This window comes from Oreochromis niloticus, unplaced genomic scaffold, assembly GCF_001858045.2.
Source record: "Oreochromis niloticus isolate F11D_XX unplaced genomic scaffold, O_niloticus_UMD_NMBU tig00000852_pilon, whole genome shotgun sequence".
Lineage (NCBI taxonomy): Eukaryota > Metazoa > Chordata > Actinopteri > Cichliformes > Cichlidae > Oreochromis > Oreochromis niloticus.
This window is the reverse complement of record NW_020327258.1, coordinates 41809-63168: the sequence shown is the minus strand read 5'-3', so window position 1 is coordinate 63168 and position 21360 is coordinate 41809. Positions and strand designations below refer to the sequence as shown.

At 42.0% G+C, this 21360-nt stretch overlaps 2 gene segments (V, D, J or C); one reads left to right on the top strand and one right to left on the bottom strand.

Moving 5' to 3' along the window:
- Nucleotides 1-5116: 5116 nt before the first annotated feature.
- LOC106097557 (Ig kappa chain V region 3381-like) lies at nt 5117-13897 on the bottom strand. The segment is given in 4 exon segments: nt 5117-5141; nt 13217-13222; nt 13412-13733; nt 13841-13897. Coding segments are annotated over 4 exon segments (405 nt in total).
- Nucleotides 13898-19463: 5566 nt separating this feature from the next.
- Nucleotides 19464-20634, top strand: LOC109199878 (Ig kappa-b4 chain C region-like; the record flags this gene model as incomplete). The annotated part of the segment is given in 2 exon segments: nt 19464-19521; nt 20210-20634. Coding segments are annotated over 2 exon segments (384 nt in total), but the record flags the coding sequence as incomplete, so codon positions are not given.
- Nucleotides 20635-21360: the final 726 nt, after the last annotated feature.

Here is a 21360-nt window from a genome sequence, read left to right as displayed (position 1 = left end):
CTCGCACCTAGCCTTACCACCTGTTTGACACTCTGCCCTCTGGTCAGTGCCTCAGGTCAATCAGGTCCCACACCTCCAGATTCACAAACAGCTTCATCCTATGGACCATTCAGACAGTTAACAAACACTATCCCCCGACACCGCACCCCTGTCCACCAATCCTGCGTCACCAATCTGAGCCATGTTCTCTGAGCCATGTTCTGAGTAACTCTCATCACTCAGGCCACTCACACATGGAGTCTTTTCAGAACAAGTCTTTTCTTTGCACTACCTCCAAGCGCTTTTTTGATTATTGTGTTCTCTAATTTGTGCCTTTCTCTTATTTTTGTATATATCACTCTTGATTGTATATATTTCTCCTGTTTGCTATTTATTCCTGCTGTCTACTTTTATATTTTATTCGGGCACAGTTGACGTGGAACACCTATAATTTCATTGTACATGTACAATAACAATAAAGGCATATTCTATTCTATTCTATTCTATTCTACTCTATTTGCAAGAGAATCACACCGTCTACAACTGGAGCAGCACCCTGAGGCTCCCTGCAGACCGCTGGATGAAGGTGGGCTCTGTGACCTGTGAGGCCACCCAGGGCTGCCAGACTCTGGTCTCAGAGCCACTGAGGAGAGTCCAGTGTTCCCAGTCCTGACCTGACTCAATCTGATACCTGTTTCACGCTCCTGCTTTCAGTCTGTGCTCTTTAACAATCTCACTCTCTGATTTCATCCTTAATGTGTTTGTTTTTTTCAACATTTAAAAATGATAAATATCTTTCATAAACATAACTTGTCTGTTTTGGTTTGGAATTTATACTTTACAGCATAGTAGTCATAATTAATTAATTCAAAGGAAATATTATTATTTTTTAAATAAAAAGCAAGTTTATGTGTTTTATTTTCATCTTTTCAGGAGTATTAGCAATTTTCTTAAATCTGTGTTGAAAATATTTTCATTCAGATTCCAATCTTGAAGCTTCCTCACAGTTTAAAGGTTTGAAGGTTGGGAATAAACAAGAAGGGAACAATTTCCAAAGGCTTTCACATGAATGGGGTAAGCAGAAATAACACAAATACTAATAATCATCAAACCAACTATGTTTATGGATATGATGTATAATCCATCCTTCCATGGAACAAGTACAGAAAAGAAATGTCAGTACAATGCAGATGCAAATCTGGATGAAAGATATTGTCAGTTGGTTAAACTGAAACTGTATGAAAGAAAAAATAAAAGATGTAAAAACTAAATTTGTTGAATATATCATATAATAAAAAATAAACAAAAAAAGATAGATAAAAGTGATGTTCCATTTATTAGTAATTGACTGTTTTGATTCACAATAAAGTCAGAACTTTTATTTTACTTCAAAAACTATAATAATAATAATAATAATTAATGTTATTCATCGTTGTCTTTCAAGGCACTCAAGTCCACCATACAAGCCATTAAATACCAAAATCACAATGTGCATAAAATGACAATTAGAGATAAAAGTTGATAAACTATAGTATTCAAATGTCAGCAATATAAACTGAAACAGATCAGGTTCTTGCCCGTGGTATGATAATGATAGTCAAAGAGATGGACCTCAGACTACAGGAAGGAGTCGTGATGTCCAGAAGATCAGAGAGATACTGAGGAGCAAGCTCAGAGACTTAAATACAATATTAGAATTGATGGTGTATTTTACAGGAAGCCAATGACATTGTTGGAGGACAGGAGTAGTAATATGTGCTGTGGAAGGAATTCTGGTAGTGACACAAGCAGCCACATTTTTCTCTTAATTTTATTGACTTGCGTGGTGTGTCAGGAAAAAGTAAAAACATTTTATGTCGGGGCGAGTGTCGGTTCAAACTTCATAGTTAAGTTCATATTGCTGTGCATAAAGTGCCTTGCATTTGCAATTTTACCTTTAAAAGCAGCTCAGTTAGTTGGATAACCTGTTGTAGCGTCCAAGAATAATTCATAATCACAGATTTCACACTGGTAATACACAGGTTTAAGGGTAGACCATTTAGTTGTCAAATCTGAGGCAAAAGCACAATTATGTTGACCACAACATAATTGTGCTGGCCTGTTTGGTGCCCTGGGCAAACACTCCCTCTGACAGATGCCAACAGACTAAATTAACTGATCCACAAGGCCAGTAATGTTGTGGGGATGGAGCTGGACTCCGTTAGGGTGGTGTCTGAGAGGCAGATGTTGTCCAAGATAAAGACAATGTTGGATAACACCTCCCACCCACTCCATGACATGACATGCTGGCTAGTCACAGGAGCACGTTCAGTGAGAGACTGAGATTACCAAAAAGCACCACTGATCAACACAGGAAATCATTCCTGCCCGTGGCCATCTCCCTGTACAACTCATCCATCTAACACACTGTGAACACTGCAATAGTTAGGGAGACCGGGGATAGTTGTAACGTGGGTCGGTTGTAACACTTCCAATTTCTCCAATCAGAGCTAAGTTTCAAATGATGTGATTCATCCTGTACATGCCCAATTCAGTTCTTCTATCACATGTGAAAAATTAGCACATTTTGGCAAACACAGACAATTTAAGAAGAAAAAAAGTAATTTGTTTGTTTGTTTGTTTGTTTGTTTGTTTTTACTTTATTTCAATTTTTAATAGCATTATCTGCTTTGCAGTTAAACTCATCAAACTTAAATTAGATTTTTTTTTATGTCCTTGGGGATATATTCTTTGTAGGTCTTTAGTGCTAATGTTTTAGCCGTTGGCTGTAATCTTAGCTAGTTCATGGCTATAGGAGTCTGGGTCAGTTGTAACAGCAACAGTCTGGGTTAGTTGTAACAATAATGCAGATGTTACAACTTACCACACTATTACTTTTACTTATATTAAACAAGTTGGGGCAATGAGATCGGCAGAGAGAGGTTCGCTGGTCACCTTTGTATATGCGGTTAATGCCATTGGCAACACAATTACTCCAATGTTTGTGTTCCCACGCATACGTTATGCAGACCACTGTGTCAGAGATGGACCAGTAGGAAGTATTGGTAGTGGAAATAAATCACGATGGGTGCAAGAAACAAATTTCCTCATCTTTCTGAAGCACTTTGCAAACCACACCAAGGTAAGCCATGAAAAAAAGTAATTCTTCTCATGGACATCTCAATGGAATTGCAATGCTGGTGCACAACTACATTCTTTCAGCTTCATTGTTACGTTCAAAAGTTGGTGCAAGAGTTGTAGGTTACAGTGCACACTGAGCCAATGAGGCCAAACTCAAGGAAGACCAACCAAAATTAATGAAATATTCAGTTGCTGAAAATTCCATAATTTGTCTTTTTTGGGGGTTGGAATATGTTCAAAAGACAGATTTCTGCATTCTTTCACACACACACACATAGCTACATAAATAGTGCTAAGTGCATTCAGGTGTTGAATAAAAAAGATTACATGTTAATGTTTTGTCACTACCCTTATTTCATTGTGTTACATTTCACCCCAGGATATGTTACAACTAACCTAGACTATGGGGTTAATTGTAACATTTCACTCTTTGTGTTTGAGACCATACCATGCAATGATTAATTGTGCTGCAGAGAAAATAGCTGTACTGTTTAATAGCAGAGACATGTAAATGCTTTGCATTACATTTTGAATCCAATACCTTAAAAGAGCTCCAAGCTACAGACAGAAATGTCAAAAATGTTACAACTATCCCCGGTCTCCCCTACACCCTTTTTACACACACTCTTTTCTACTCTGTAATATTCTTGTCAATGTTCTTGATATTTATTTATAATCACCTCTGTTAATCCTTGATATTTATAATTGAGTGATCTGTATATATTAGTGCTATTTCTTAAATGTGTAAAATCTGTAACATAATGTATTGTTTGGAGTTTAGTCTGTTACTGTTACTATTTTTACCATTTCTTCTTGGAGCAACTGTAACCCACATAATTTCCTTAGGGATTAATAAAGTATTCTGATTCTGATTGTTTCAGGATACATGACCTGCCATTATCCAATGACACATCTGCTTGCCTGTATCTTTCGCTCATTTCTCCTCCTCTTCTTTTCTCTTTTTTCTAAACTGAGCACCTGATGGCTTTGAACTTTTCTTGTTTGTATTCAGGATTCAAATCATGAATCCATAATAGGCTTGGATTTACAACATTATAACTGAAATGTGCTCTATTTGGAAGCAGCGGCCCCCCTCCCCTTTCGACGGGTTGTGTGTGAGACTTTAAATCATCAAACTGTAAATTATAAATTTTAAATTGTTATTGATCCATTTACCCTAGTCCTAAGTGTATATATATTTTCTTACTCTTGTTATATATATTGTTTGTTTACTTGCGCTGCTGTAATTAGAGCCTCGTCATCTCATCTCTCTACATACTGGACTGTATATAGCGGGGATGACAATAAAGTTTAGTTTGACTTCAGCTCAGCAGCAAGCAGGCGCACTGAGGGCTCTCGCGCTCACTTTATAGAATTTCGAAAAAACATTGGTCCAAATTATAAGTCTGTATCATAATATCTGGTGTTTTTGTGTTTGTTGGTTTGTTTTTATTTTGTTTTATTTTGCGAGTTGGTTATTAGATGCCGCTCCAACCAGCCATAGAATCCCCCGCCACCCCGCCCTCTCCTCCCTGTGCCGCAAGCAGCAGGTGCACCTTGCAATAGGGCGCCCTTACTCCCAGCAAATGGGTGACAGAAAACCAATCGGTGCCTATGACATTCCCAATATGCGCTGGCATGACGTCGGGGCAGCATGAGTACGAGCAAATTTTTTTTTTCGATGCCCTTGATGCCGCCCCCCCACCATGATGCCGCCCTGGGCAACCACCCATGTCGCCCGTATCAACAACCGCTTATACTGGACACTGACACCGCTTTGATTTTGCAGTTCCTGAGGGGTGTCCAGCACCTAACAGCTTGCAGGCCAGGGTCCTCAGTTCCCCCTTGGGACCTGGACCAAGGGACCTGGACCTGCCGGTTCGATCCCCAGCTCTGTCTGTCTTGGTTGTTGTGTCCTTGGGCAAGACACTTCATCCTACCGCCTACTGGTGATGGCTAGAGGGGCCGATGGTGCGATATGGCAGCCTCGCTTCTGTCAGTCCCAGGGCAGCGCTGTCTACAACTGTAGCTTGCCTCCACCAGTGTGTGAATGTGAGAAAAGTGCTTTGAGGGTCTCGAAAAGCGCTATATAAATGCAATCCATTATTATTATTAAGACCACCTTCCTTCTGGCCCTAACTTCCGCCAGATGAATTAGTGAGCTCGAGGCGCTGTCTGTCCACAGTGACTGTTGCAGGTGGTGGTCCTCCGGCCCAACCCTGCCTTCTTGAGGAAAGCCCTCTCAGACTTCCACCTCTCTCATTCAGTTGAGCTGCACTCAGCTCCTACTGAAGGTTTGGACCAAGAGTCTGCTGGCTCTGTGCCCCGTCCGAGCTCTGGCACTGCATGTTGCACGTACCCACTCGATCCGGACAACGGACCAGCTGTTAGTTTCATTCAATTCAATTCAATTCAATTTTATTTATTATCATACTTCCGGCACCGTCTCGGATGGCAGCCTGTCTAGCATGCTCTCTTTCCCCTTTCTTTCTTTTCCCCTTATTTATTTCTTTTTGTCTACTTAGTTAGTTTTTTAGTTTATACTTCTTGTGTTGTCAAGAAATTTTTGTCCGTGTTTGAACAAGAAACTCTTTGTAAAACTACTGAGATGACCGCAATGCCACGCTGCCCCTTTGTCTATAGCCGGGACCAGCTGCTGGGACTAAGACAGCATAGCTATGCCAGTGTTCAGCATGAGATCCCTGCGGTGATCAAGAGGAACTACCGCGGCTGCAGAGCCGGGAAAACCCGAAGACTGAGGAGGAAAAGATTAGGTCCTGCTCTCCCGTCAGTAGTGACTGGCAATGTTAGATCGCTGGTTAATAAGATGGAGGAGATTGCGACGCTAACAAGGACAGAGAAAGTTTTCCGAGAATGCAGTGTTATGTGTTTCACGGAGACATGGCTGCACAAAAACATCCCGACCAGGTGGTGGATATAAACGGATTTACGTGTGTGAGAGCGGACAGGGACCCAGGCAGCAGCGAGAAGAAGAGGGGAGGAGGACTCGCTCTTTATGTTAACAACCGCTGGTCTTCCTCCAGTCACGTTAAGGTGAGGATGGCTGTGTGTAACAAACACATCGAACTGTTAGCAGTCGGTCTTAGACCATATTATTTACCGCAGGAGTTTTCCCTCGCCATTATCGTCATTGTGTACATTGCCCCCGACGCCAACGCGGTGCAGGCATATGACGTCATCAGCTCTGTGACAGCAGACCTACTAAATCGTAGTCCCTCTGCCTTTGTGGCTATAATGGGCAATTTTAACCACACGAACCTCTCCACTATTCTACCTACATTCAAGCAGTATGTGGACTGCAAAACAAGAGACAATAAAACACTGGACCTGTTTTATGCCAATGCTACTGAGGCATACACCTCCAGCCCTCTCCCTCCTCTGGACAGGGCTGATCACAACCTGGTCTACCTCCAGCCCCTTTACAGACCTGCCGTCCAGAGACAACCTGCAGCCATAAAAACCATTACAACATGGACAAGGGAGTCGGAAGAGACTCTGCAGGGATGCTTTGAGTCAACAGACTAGATTGTTCTTTGTGATTCTCATATGGACAATATTGACAATCTGACAGGCTGTGTAACAGATTATATCAACTTCTGTGTTGACACTGTGGTTCCCAAAAAAAACATTCTGTGCTTCCTCAACAACAAGCCCTGGGTTACCAAAGACATCAAAGGAACCCTGAACAAGAAAAAAAGAGCTTTCAGAAACGGTGACAGAGATCAGCTGAAACTGGTGCAGAAGGAGCTGAAAGCCAAGATTGCAGAGGGTAAGGAGTCCAACAGAAGGGGACTGGAAAACAAACTGCAGGAAAACAACACCAGGGAGGTGTGGAATGGAATGCGGGCCATCACTGGCCTGAGACAAAAGAGAGGTGTTGGGATGGATGGGGACGTCAAAAGTGCAAACAACCTAAATCTGCACTTCAATAGGTTCGACTGCCCTGCGTCTCCTGTCTCCACACCCAACTCAGATCAACCCGTCAACCCTCAGTGACTACAGGCCAGTGGCTCTGACCTCACATGTCATGAAGACGCTGGAGAGACTCATCCTGAAACATCTGCGTCTGCTCATGGAGCCCTGGCTGGACCCCCTGCAGTTTGCTTATCAACCTCGTATCGGAGTGGAGGATGCCCTCATCTACCTGCTGGACCAGGCTTATTCTCATCTGGACATTGTTGGGAGCACTGTGAGGGTCATGTTCTTTGACTTCTCTAGTGCTTTTAACACGATCAGACCATCACTGCTGGGGAATAAGCTCACGGAAATGCAGGTGGACGCCCCACTGGTAGGTTGGATTACGGACTATTTAACAAGTCGACCACACCATGTCCGACTGAAGACCTGCCGCTCAGATAACATCCTGAGCAGCACAGGGGCGCCGCAGGGGACGGTCCTATCACCCTTCCTCTTCACTCTCTACACATCTGAGTTCAGGTACAAGTCTCAGTCATGTCATCTGCAGAAATTCTCGGATGACTCTGCCATCGTGGGCTGTATCAGGGATGGACAGGAGGAGGCGTACAGGAGTGTGGTGGACAGCTTTGTCGAGTGGTGTGAGCTTAACCACCTACAACTAAACATCACAAAGACAAAAGAACTGATTATGGACTTTAGGAAGCAGGCTCCTCCTCCTAACCCTGTCACCATCAGAGGGGCTGATGTGGAGATCGTTGAGGACTACCGGTACCTGGGCGTACACTTGGACTGTAAACTGGACTGGACCAAAAACACCAATGCTATCTTAAAAAAAGGGCAGAGTCGGCTTTTCCTACTGAGGCGACTCAGATCCTTCAATGTTGGTAGGAAAATGCTGACCATGTTCTATCACTCGGTGTTGGAGAGCGTCGTGTTCTTTGCAGCTGTGTGCTGGGGAAGTGGGGTGAAGATAGCTGATGCCAACAGGCTGAACAAACTGATTAGAAAGGCTGGTTCTGTCCTGGGTGTCAGACTTGAGAACCTGGAGGTGGTGTCTGAGAGGAGAATGCTAAAAAAGCTTCTTTCTATCATGGACTACCCCTCCCACTCCATGCATGCCCCCATGATGGACCATCGGAGCAAAGGCAGCAAAAGACTCATTGCCCCGAAATGCAGAACTGACCGCCACAGGAAATCCTTTGTGCCAGTGGCAATAAGACTGTATAACTCTTCCTCACTCTGTAGGTGATTTTCCTGAGGCTATTACCTATGTTATTCTGTTCCTTTTCAGACCGTGCAATATTACACAACAGTACCTTATTGAATATTGAATATTTGTTTCATCCCCCCATCATACGCTGCTACTCCCTTTATTCTATTGCACATTACTATGTCACTTTCTAGAATCGCCTGCACTGATAGTGAAGTTATTTATTCTCCAGGATATAGTCATTTGTATTACTTCGTTAGAGTTATTGATACTATGTCATGCACTATCCTACTACTGTATATTACTGTATACTACTATTCTTATTGTACATATTGTATATCTTATTTATCTGTTCCTCTGTCTCTCCTGCTGCTTTGAGCATGTACATGACAAAAGAATTTCCCTCGGGATAAATAAAGTTATTCTTATTCTTATTCTTATCTATATAGTGCCGAATCACAACAACAGTCGCCTCAAGGCACTTTATATTGCACAGTAGATCGTACAATCATAGATACAGAGAAAAACCCAACAATCATATGACCCCCTATGAGCAAGCACTTTGGCGTCAATGGGAAGGAAAAACTCCCTTTTAACAGGAAGAAACCTCCGGCAGAACCAGGCTCAGGGAGGGGCGGGGCCATCTGCTGCGAGCGGTTGGGGTGAGAGAAGGAAAACAGGATAAAGACATGCTGTGTAAGAGAGACAGAGATTAATAACAGGTATGATTCAATGCAGAGAGGTCTATTAACACATAGTGAGTGTGAAAGGTGACTGGAAAGGAAAAACTCAATGCATCATGGGAATCCCCGGCAGCCTACGTCTATTGCAGCATAAATAAGGGAGGATTCAGGGTCACCTGGTGCAGCCCTAACTATATGCTTTAGCAAAAAGGAAAGTTTTAAGCCTAATCTTGAAAGTAGAGATAGTGTCTGTCTCCCGAATCCAAACTGGAAGCTGGTTCCACAGAAGAGGAGCCTGAAAACTGAAGGCTCTGCCTCCCATTCTACTTTTAAAAACTCTAGGAACAGCAAGCAGGCCTGCAGTGCGAGAGCGAAGTGCTCTAATAGGGTGACATGGTACTACAAGGTCATTAAGATAAGATGGGGCCTGATTATGTAAGACCTTGTATATGAGGAGCAGGATTTTGAATTCAATTCTGGATTTAACAGGAAGCCGATGAAGGGAAGCTAAAACAGGAGAAATATGCTCTCTCTTTCTAGTCCCTGTCAGGACTCTTGCTGCAGCATTTTGAATTAACTGAAGGCTTTTCAGGGAGTTTTTAGGAGATCCTGATAATAATGAATTACAGTAGTCCAGCCTGGAAGTAATAAATGCATGAACTAGTTTTTCAGCATCACTCTGAGACAGGATATTTCTAATTTTAGAGATGTTGCGCAAATGGAAGAAAGCAGTCTTACATAGTTGTTTAATATGTGCGTTGAAGGACATGTCCTGGTCAAAAATGACTCCAAGGTTCCTCACAGTGTTACTGGAGGCCAAGGTAATGCCATCCAGAGTAAGAATCTGGTTAGATACCATATTTCTAAGATTTTCAGGGCCGAGTACAATAACCTCAGTTTGATCTGAATTAAGAAGCAGAAAGTTAGCGGCCATCCAGGTCTTTATGTCTTTGAGACATTCCTGCAGTTTAACTAATTGGTGTGTGTTACCTGGCTTCATGGATAGATAGAGCTGCGTGTCATCTGCATAGCAGTGAAAATTTATGCTATGTCTTCTAATGATGCTGCCTAAGGGAAGCATGTATAATGTAAACAGAATTGGTCCTAGCACTGAACCCTGTGGAACACCATAACTGACCTTTGTGTGTGAAGAGGACTCTCCATTTACATGTACAAATTGGAGTCTGTTAGATAGATATGATACAAACCACTGCAGCGCAGTACCTGTAATACCTACAGCGTGCCGGTCAAATCCCGTGACTTTACGAGACTTTAGCGCGCGTGCAGACTGCAGGATAGTTGCCGCTGAGCTAGCATGTTAGCTAACCAATAGCCCGGAATGGATCTGCTGAGTATAGTTGTGGATGAAGTGGCTCTGGAAGGGCTGGATGGGATAACCATTCCCAGTTTGTGGATATGACTGGAAGACAGGCAGCACGGGTTTCCCCTCAAGCTCGATGACTACACCAAGGAGCTCATATGGAAGTCACTGGTCATCAACACCGAGCTGACGTTTTACGAGCTCCCAGAGGAGAGAGAGGATGTCGTGCTGACCAACAGGTTTAAGGACACTGAGGCAGAGACAGGCATCGAAGTGACTGACAGCTTTACCGACACTCCCAAAGACATCTACCCCATCGACGTTGTTCCAGAAAACAAGGATGGGATTCAGGGCTCATGTGCCTTCTTCACAAAGAGGAAAGACATCACAAAGCAAGTCAACTCCAAGTCTCCGCTGACCCCGTTGGTCAGATTGAACGAGGCTTTGGAAAGATACGGGAGAAAGCTGGTTGTCGTGGCATCACAGTGTCTGCGATATCGTGCCCTGATTGGCAGCGAGAGCGATCCTGATGTAACACTTGGCAGCGACTCTTACTGCGTGCTGGAGAGAGTGGGCCGAGCACGATGGCAAGGAGAGCTGCAGAGGGATCTACATGGAGGCTCTTTCAAGGTGGATGCCCGAAAGTTTCACTACTTCAAAAAGTCTCCTGTCTGATACCAGTTGGTCCTCATGCAGTCCTACGTCAGGTGAATGAAGACCAGACAGCAGCAGCACTCCATCCTTCTGTTGCTTAAACGTTTCCATGTAAACAAGAGGACCAAGTATGACATACTGATTGTTTCATTCAATCCCGGGATCCTGGGAAGCCTCCAGTCCAATTCCCAGTCGTCTCGCTTGGTTGTAGAGACGATCCAGCAGGCACGCCATGACCAAGGGGGTCATACCCCTTACATATGGAATATGTAACGGAGTGGAGAAATAGTCTCTCACTCAGAGAACCAAGGTTACAATGTAACTGTACGTTCATTTGTTTGTTTTCACATCTACCCTGTTATAATGTGTTTCCTTGTGTGCCTCAGTTCCCTTGTTACTCCCAGTTTACTCGTTGTTCCTTGGTTCTGCTGCACGGCAATGCTGCTGCAAGGCTTTTAAATAAGACACGAAAAAGAGAGCACATTACACCAGTTTTACGTTCATTACACTGGCTTCCAGTACATTTTAGAGTTCATTTTAAAATCTTGGTACTGACTTTTAAAGCTTTGAATCGTGATACTCCTGCCTACATTTCTGATCTTTTAGAACCCCACGCTCCCTCTCGCAGCCTGAGATCATGTAATCAAAGGCTGTTGGTAGTCCCACAAACACGTTTTAAGACCAGAGGAAATAGATCTATTAGAGCAGTCGCCCCCAGGTTGTGGAATGCTCTCCCTCCATCATTACGTTGCCTTGATTGTATTTATTCTTTTAGAAAGCAGCTTAAGACTCATTTATTTAGATTGGCTTTTAATTAGATTTGTGCTGTATGTTTGATTGTGCTTTTTTATGTATTTCTGTTTTTATATTACTGTGAAGCACTTTGTGGTTTTTAACCTGTGAAGAGTGCTATATAAATAAATTGAATCGAATTGTTCCTAGCTCTGAGCCTCTAGCTTCAGACTTTCCTTTTAGTTCTGTGTTTCAGTAAATAAAGCTGCCTCTTTCAATTTGTCCATTTGTTTCTGAGTCCTGAGTCCTATACCTGCCACAGTTGTACATAACAAGGAGAGTGTCTGAGCTTTAGTTGATGCTTGACCTTCTTATGACAAACAGCCAGTGTAATCTGACTTTGTAAGTTAAGACCAACTTATTTTGTGAAGTCTACTTTCCTGTGTTCTCCTTTATATCCAGGAAACCTGTGAAGCGGAGCTGGAGAAAGAGGCATCTTGGAAAAAAAATGTCATCAGCTGTGTCAGCCTGACTGTACTGGGAGCTGGGATTAACACTGCTGTGGACTTTGTGTGTTAAAACTGTTTATGACCCTTTTTTCACTTGTCATTGAAGTCACTGTCTCTGCTAGAGGAAGTCCTGTGATTGAGTCCTGCTTTTCTGCCCAGTGTCAAACCTTAACACAAACACAACTACAGCCAGGACAGAAAGATTTGAAGACAAAGGAGGAAACAGAGAAGACCTTAAATAGCTCCATGATTTTGTTTCATTCTTTCTGTTTGTTTGATTACATTTAAATGTTTGATAATAAATATATGTTTATGTGTAATGCCAAAGCAGATTTTTTAAACCCTATTGCTCTTTTGCTTCAAAGGAGTTCTTGTGAAACACAAACTTTTAAATCTTTTAAAAATCTTTTAAATGAAGCTGTTATCAGAGCTGTTTCAGTGGATATGTGATGGCAGTCATGTATTTATGGAATGACAGTGGGGCAGATCAAGCATAAATGTGACTGACTGACAGCCACATCACTGCTCTCTCCTGGGCCTCCCCCAGCGAACAAACAGATTAGGGATGTTTAGAGATCTTTTGTTTCAATATTTTGGCATAGCTCACTGCCTAAGTCAGTAAATGGGTGTACTGCATTTACACTTCCTTTTGGTTTTGGCTTATTCTTGGGTGGAGTTGGAGTCGGGAGACAAATTCTTGTTACACCGAGGATGTAACACACTTTTGAATAATTTCGTGACCAGCAAAAAAACAACACTTACTATTATTCAGCACTTCACTGCACCTTACTGAGTGCTGGCATTTGAGTCTTTCTCACTACTCTGTGTATAGAAATCTGTACATTACAGAGAGTGCAAGCATGCATAATTTTTGATAGCCCTTCTTACAATCCACCTTAAATAAAGGTGGGATAAGGTTTTAGGTTTTAGGAAAGTGAAATTTGTTTTGGTCAGCTCAGATCATGCCAAAAAGTTTACTTATCCCTGAGAAAATTATGTAACTTTTTTTATGTTATAACTAGGGACTGAGAGTACTTAAAATCTCAGTGAAGCGGAGTAGGTGAGGTAGAAAGTCATTAAGATTACATGTTACATATCACGCATTGTCTCACTTTGTCTTAGAAAATTGTGTGTGTGTGTGTGTGTGTGTGTGTCCTCAGTGAACTGTATCAGTCTCTCCAGTATCTTCCAGCTGCAGCAGTCAGTTCAGTTTCTGTTCAGTCTGACTGAGGGAGGTTTTTGTACAACTGTTTTTCACTGTGTGAACACAAGCTGACTGTTAGGATAGTGATAACTCTGACAGTAATAAACTGCTGCATCTTCAGCCTGGACTCCACTGATGGTCAGAGTGAAGTCAGAGTTTGATCCACTGCCTGTAAAACGAGCTGGAATCCCTGAATCTCGAGTGCTAGCATGGTAAATGAGACGTTTGGGAGTTTCTCCATCTTTCTGTTGGTACCAGGCTAAACAGTGAGAGCTGCCAGAAACATGAACATTCTGACTGGTCGTACACTTGATGCTCACAGATCCTCCCACAGCAGAGCTCACTGCTCCAGGCTGAGTCACTGTGATCTGTCCTCTGGACTCTGAGGACACAGAGACAAAAACATAAAGCAGCTTCATGGTTTTGTGGGCTTCATTTCAGAGGGACAGATGTTGATAGAGGAGAGGAGTTTGATTCTCTGGACTTTACCTGTGAAGCAGCAGCAGAGGAGAGTCCAGATGAGGACGCAGATCAAAGTCATGTTTTTGATGAGGAGGATTTCTGTGGCTTCTGTTGTGATGAAGGACAGCTGTCAGTCATCCAGTGTTCAACTCTCAGGACTATAAACTCTCCCAGAGCACTGGAGCATGGTGCTGCTGATGCAAAGTGCCTCTCTATGGAAATACCCTTGTCACCCAAACTCCCACTTTCTCTAACATCTATTCTCTCTCTCTCTCTGCAGTGAGAGAGAGAGAGAAGAAATTTAGGAGTGATTTTTGACAGCGATTTGACATTTGACAAATAGATAAATAAGGTAATCAAAACTAGCTTCTTTCATCTCTTCCTCCTTGCAAAAGTTCAGCCTTTTCTCTGCTTCAGAGATTTTGAGAAAGCGATCCATGCCTTCATGTCATGTCGTCTCAACTTCTGTAATAGCCGCTATTCTGGTATTACCTCTATATTAATTGGCCGACTACAGCTAGTCCAAAACGCTGCAGCACAACCCCCAACTGGCACATGCAAGCAGGAGCACATATCTCCCATACTTGCATCATTACATTGGCTGCCAGTCAGCTTTTGAATTGATTTTAAGATTTTACCACTTTTTTTAAGACGTTACAAATTATGGTCATAAACATTTTCTACTTGTAAATCAAATGTGTATTTGTCAACTGAGTTTTGTAACCTTGTAAACCAAAATATGTGAAAATTTTATGTTTATACATCTACAGATGAGAATTTGTGTTCGTGTAAAAAAGATTTACACGAGTTACAAATTCTTTGTTAAGGTCTGCTTAGAGATAGAAAGAAAAAAACTACGTGTAAAACTCTGTGCTCAGGTTCCCTGGCTGTGTGTGGATTTCAAATTACAAGTACATTTTGACCCGATTCTTCCTTTCAGCTGATTGGTCGATGTCATGTCAATCACAAATTTAACAATCCAATCAGAGAACAGATGGGTTTGGGTGTTGGAGCGGTGCTTTACGGAGCTTCAGGTCGGGAAGAATTAATGGCCTTTTACATGTCAGCCCAGCATTTTCCTTCATCACCACAAAGGAAAACAGTCTGTGTGTGTCTGAGTTTGGTGATTTTTGTGTCACAGGTTTACGTGCTTATACAGAGACTTCCACAGCCTTTTCAACAGTGCTGCAGACCTCGGGGGGGAAGCAGTGTTGTGGAAATGACACAATCTTCACTAGTGGGGGTAGTTACAAAGCTTTCTTCATTATGAATTAGTGATACATGTTTTTATGGACCATTTGTAGTTAAAAAACCACAAACTCTTGTAGAGGACATAAAGTCAGAGATACAAACAACAAGGAGCAGATGCATCTAGTACATGTAGAGCTGCTGCAAAAACCCACAGAGCTCAGCAGCCAGCGCAACAAATTCTGGATCCTTGGCTCTTAGTTAGCAGTTAGCATTAGCAGACCTTTATGCTGCGCACTGTGACTCACAGCCATGGTCCCGGGTCAGCACTGACTTTGTGTTAAACTAATCCTAAAGTAGTAATGGTATTTCTAACCACTGATATAGCACAACTTTATCCTTTCAACAACTAGCGAAAGTTAGGGGACCTAGCTTGTATGACCACTATGGGATATTTATATAGAGATCAGCTTCAGACTGTATTACCCTTCCAGGACCTGAAGCTCCGTAAAGCACAAACACAAATCTTTTTTACACACACACAAATTCTCATCTGTAGATACACAAACATAACATTTTCACATATATTGGTTTAACTGCTGTATCTACAGCGTGCAGCAAACGGCCAGTAACAAAACATTGGTTTTGACGTATGGTAAGAAATGGGGGTTGGAATGCAGAAGTATGTTGTTAGATTGCAAAAGAGAATGGTTTTCCTGAAGAAGGTTTGCTCACCATGAACCAGTTGAAAGGTTGACGAGCAGTTGGGGAGAAAGAGAAGAGATGTCGGGAAAAGAGAGAGTTAAATTGGCTGATGTGCGAATGACAGTTAATGACAAAAATGGGGAAAAAATGAGTCTGTGGCGGGGGCGTGGTTTGCTGGCCTGCTGCAGAGGAGGGGTGACACAGTGAGCTCTCTGGGCGGCACGGAGGCGGGGAGGCAACAGGTGTACGGGACTGTGTTAATGAGGGAGATGTCTTTTTGTGTGCCCACAGTGAGATGGAGCAGATGATGCTGGCAGAGAGACGGAGTGGCTGCGTCCGAGCCGGGTGCCAAAAACCGCAGATTATTTTCAAAATAAAAAGACACTAAGCATAACCCGTGTGTGGGGGGGTCCTGTGTCACAGACTCCAACCGAGGGAGGTTCTTATACGACTGTTTTTCACTGTGTGAACACATACTGACTGTTAGGATAGTGAAAACTGCTGCATCTTCAGCCTGGACTCCACTGATGGTTAGAGTGAAGTCAGAGTTTGATCCACTGCCTGTAAAATGAGCTGGAATCCCTGATACTCGAGTGCTAGCACCGTAAGTGAGCATTTTAGGAGTTGCTTGATCTTTCTGTTGGTACCAGGCTAAAAGATGGTTGTTGTTCCAAACATTAACATTCTGACTGGTCCTACACTTAATGTTCACAGTTCCTCCCACTCTAGAGCACTGGAGCATGGTGCTGCTGATGCAAAGTGGCTCTCTATGGAAATGATCTGACTGACTTCAGCATGACTACATAAGCAGTCATCACAGTGTGAATTCACAGGTATCTGTTCAATCGGCCAGCACGTTTTGAGTAAAATGTAAAAATGTATAATTTATTTTTTTGGTCTAGGATGCACTTTCCAGGCCCCAAGTATTTGTTTGTTTGTTTGTTTTTTATCTTTTATTTATTCAGGATCTCTAAGTCTTCTTCTGATCTACAAACAGGTGCTGTAGACTAAAAGCAGATTTAAACATTCATTCAGTTACTGCTCTAAAAGTGATGAAGAATGATATCTTCAAGGCAATTAAACTTTTGGTGTGACTTTTCTCCTGGACTGGTTCCAACACTGACTTGGATCAGTTTCATGATGCTGGTTAGTAATTAGTAATCAATCAAATTAACATAAACAAGATCTCAGAGTCAGTTTTCTAAAGTTCTGATTATATTTGAGTTGATAACGTGTGCACATTTATCCCACAAGAATTTTTTTTCACCAGACACCAAAAAGTAATTGAACGACTGACTACTACAACCCAATTCATGGACAGACAGACATGTTTCCTCATTTTTCCAAGACAAAACAAATTATTTTGAGTTCAGGAGATGAATTTGCATGCATTATTATGAGGTCCTAGAAATCATCAATCAGCTGAAAAACTAAATCAAACATCAAGAGAGATCAAAAAAACTTCATTACTGTCAAGTTACACTAAAGAACTGGAAGTCTGGATTAGACTTTGCCAGTAAAACATTTAAAAGAGCAGGAACAGTTCCAAGATGAAGTTTTTTCAGCATGATTGAAAGAGAAAATTACAAAGGAGAAAAACTGATCTGAAGCAAATCACATCATCTGTCAAAGATGTTGGAACCAAAGTTATGGCACTGATGGTTTTGGCTGCCAGTGTAGCTGGGCCACTAGTGTTTATTGATAATGTTACTGCTGATAGAGGTAACAGGGCGAAATGTGAAGTGTACACAGCTATACTCTCTGCTCACATTCAACCAAGTGCTGCAACACTCACTGGACAACCCTTCACAGTATAAATGGATAATGACCCCCAAAAAATTTAAAAAACCACCCAAGACCTTCTCCGCCAAAGAAATATGATATTCTTCAATAGTCAAGTCACCTTATTTCAACAATTTTGTAAGTCGGGGTTCCACTGTATTTATAATTATCTTTGTTTATCCAATTAATTGTGTGCCTTTGTAAATGGGGGCTAATCTCTAAATATGGCTGTGATTCCTAACCAGCTGCCCTTAAAGGATGAGGAGTTATTGTGGAAACTTCAACAATAACCTGCAATACACCCAGTGAGTGTTTTGAAGTGATTTAATTAACAAATTGCAATGTGGAGAAAACGATCACCAAACAGTTTTCTGAGGAAGGACACCGCCCTGAATTATTGTTAAACCTTCCCAAACACTCTCGAAACAAATAACATTCCATAGCATATCATATATCTCTGTGCCTTCAGTATAGAGATATATGCTGGCAGGCTATAAGAGAATTAGCTAACACTGCTGAGAGGACCAGTTGCTGGCTATGGTTAAAAAGGGCTGACATCACTTGGGCAGCTAAGGCAGTCAGCTAACCGCGAGATACACGCCCAGGATTGATCGACCCGTGGTGGGCCTGCCTCAACAGGGGGCGTCAAAGGGGTAAAACATAGCATTAGAAGTTTTGCTGGTTGACTGATACAGCTGTCTCAGGGCCTCCTGGGGACTGTGCAGTTAACCTCATGGTAGTGAAACCAAAAGGAGGAATGAAAGAAAGGAAAGGAAAATGTTCTGCTCTTCTTCCCTCTGCTTTTCTTCCCTTTTCTGGGAGGCAGTGGGGAGGTAGAGCGTACAGCCCGATCTGGCGGGGAGCTGTGGGAAGCCACATTGGGCGCCCCCTTTCCGGCTCTCCTCTCTGCTCTCTCCTATCTTGTCCCTCTTATCTTACTTCTGTCTATCACCTTTTCTATCCCTTTGAAGAAGTGAGGCTCCATAAATATAAGTATTTCATTAAATATTTCTCAGTCGCAGGGAATAGATAGAAGAAAATAAACTGTAGAGAACTAAACAGAAGAAAGAAGAAATAACAATTTAACACAAACCAGGGACTCCGGGGCCTGATCAACCCTGGCAGGGCCTCCTTGGATGAGGGTGTCTAGTGATAATGGCCGAAACACCCAATGAATCCAAGGTCCACTAATGACAATGTGTTCCAAATCTTAATATGATAACCTAGATCAGATCTCTAATCCCCCCCAAAATGGCAGATTATCCTGGGTAAAAGACCGAAAGTTGAGGCACACAACGATGTGTGCTGCTGGTAAAGTTTCTGGGCTGCCTTTCCTCATAACAGCCATCCCTCAAGAGTCTCTCCATTTAAAGCAATGCATTATCAGGGACTGTATCATCTAGTCCTTTGGCTGAATCAGTCCAGCTCATCCTTGACCCCCTCCTCACAGAGAGAATTATGACCTTGTTTGTTTTCTTTGTTTTCTGCTTAGCCGTCACCTAAAAATTTGCATCACTATCTGTTTAATGTCTCCCGTTACAATGTCCGCACGGTGTCAGTGTGTGTTTTATAGAGCATAAGGCCTATTTGTAGTGCACATGTATATACCTAAATGAGAAAGTGATATTACTATCACTAATGTGATATGATTAAATATGTGATTAATACATAAGAGAATAAATCTGCCACCACTGAGTTTTGTGGCCCTTGAAGGTCTGCACTTCAATCACATCCTAACTGTTTAAGTCAGATTCCACTGTGTTGATGTACAGAGTAAAATTGTGAAATTGTGTCATTGTCCAAAAACTTATGGATCTAACTGTAATTCATCTCACTTTGTGTGATGTTATTTGAAGGAGTCATATCAGCTGAGTCATGGCTGCTGTGCAAACAGTGAATTATTTTGTTGAGTTTGTTTGTTTCAGAGTCAGAGAGCCGTGTCTCTCTACAGTCAGAGGTTTTTGTACGGCGTCTCAATGAGTTTGTATCACTGTGGTACACGTTCGGTGGAGGAACCAGACTGAATGTTGGAAGTAAGTTTATTCTGGTTTATTATCAAATATTGTCTTTTTATTAAATATCATTAAACTATTTCGTTTCTGATTTTTGATTGAGAGAAAAGCTCGAAAATTTAGAGGAAGTTTGATGCTGGAATTTTTTATCATCGTCTCATTTCATGAAGGCTAATTCAGATCTGCTCTGTCAAAATGTTATGTCTACATTTCAGTCAAATTAAAACTGGAAAAAATATAGATAAATATGATCTCTGATGTCTTTAGTTTGTCAAGTATTGTTTGAACTTACTTTGAGTTTATGTGAACTTTAAAAATTGTTTTAGATATACATGAAGAGCATTTTGTGTCGCTGAATATATATTCTATTTATTTGTTTCCAGTTAATATTAATGTAAGTCATTTACAATATTGATGATTTTAAACTTGTTTTGTAAATGTTGCCACATCTGCTTCTTTTATTTCCAGTGTAGTTTGAACATATTTCAGGTCAAACTGTGTGATGATTCTCTCTGTGCTGATATGCATGAGAGGTTTCTTAAAGGGAAGTGAAACAATGTGTGAGTTAATGACTGGTGGAGCAGAAAAAACACCTGACAGAAACTTCTTAACGGAGAAAATCAGCTCTTACAGTAAAGGTGTCCGACTGTCTGTGGTTTGATTGACAGCTGTGTGCTCCCTGTGCTCTAAGCTGATTGGTGTCTCCTAGGTGATACCCGTCCCGTCCTGACAGTGTTGCCCCCCTCCAGTGAGGAGCTACAGCAGGGGACTGCAACAATCACATGTCTGGCCAACAAGGGCTTCCCCTCAGACTGGAGGCTGTCCTGGAAGGTGGATGGCAGTGGCAGCATCAGCTGGGAGGAGAGCAGGAGCCCCGTGGTGCTGCAGAATGACGGCCTCTACAGCTGGAGCAGCACCCTGAGGCTCCCTGCAGACCGCTGGATGAAGGTGGGCTCTGTGACCTGTGAGGCCACCCAGGGCTGCCAGACTCTGGTCTCAGAGCCACTGAGGAGAGTCCAGTGTTCCCAGTCCTGACCTGACTCAACCTGATACTGGTTTAATGCTCTCATTCTCAACTCTGTAACTGTCTCCCCATCTTTCTTTTTTAAGAACAAATAAAGACTAAAACTGTTATTTTCTTTCTCATAATGACAACATTCATGTTTTAGGTAATAAAGATGTTTTGCAAAGTGAATTTTGGTTGAATCAGACATTTTATTTTATTCAAATCTACAAACCTGCACTTGATGAATATATTTTTCATTTAGAAGAATTTAGACCAACTCTGCACTCCAACATGATGTTTTTATTTTACACTGGTAAAATAAAACACAGGCTGAAAGAACCATTAAGGAGATCTGCATTTTGGCAAAAGCTGAAAAAGGAGTTTTAGAATTGTACAGGTTATTTTTATGTTTATTCAAAGTTACATGAATGTGTGTGGTAGGTTGTTGGTGGTGTTGCTCACCTGTACCAGACAAACTGGTACCTGAAGCAATGCTGGGACCTGGTTGCGACGGAAACAGTCTCACCAGACTACAAAGCAAGTCTAAAGAAGAAAGAGTCTTTAGTGTCAATGTATGTAAATGAATGATGATGTGAGAAAATACTCAAAAACTGAAAACACCTTCAGTTCAATAACAGCATTTTCTCTCATGTTAATATTTCATGATATGTTTACAGTAAAACATTTGATTCACAGGTGTATTGTTTTTATTTTGACCCTCAACAATCTGGAACATTTCCAGATTTTTGTCTTCAGATTTTTATGGCTTGTTATGGATTTAGTGGCTTTTTTCCACTGCTAAGGTTAAAGGTCATTACAAAGACTGATCTTGGTTTCGGTGACTGGCCCACATT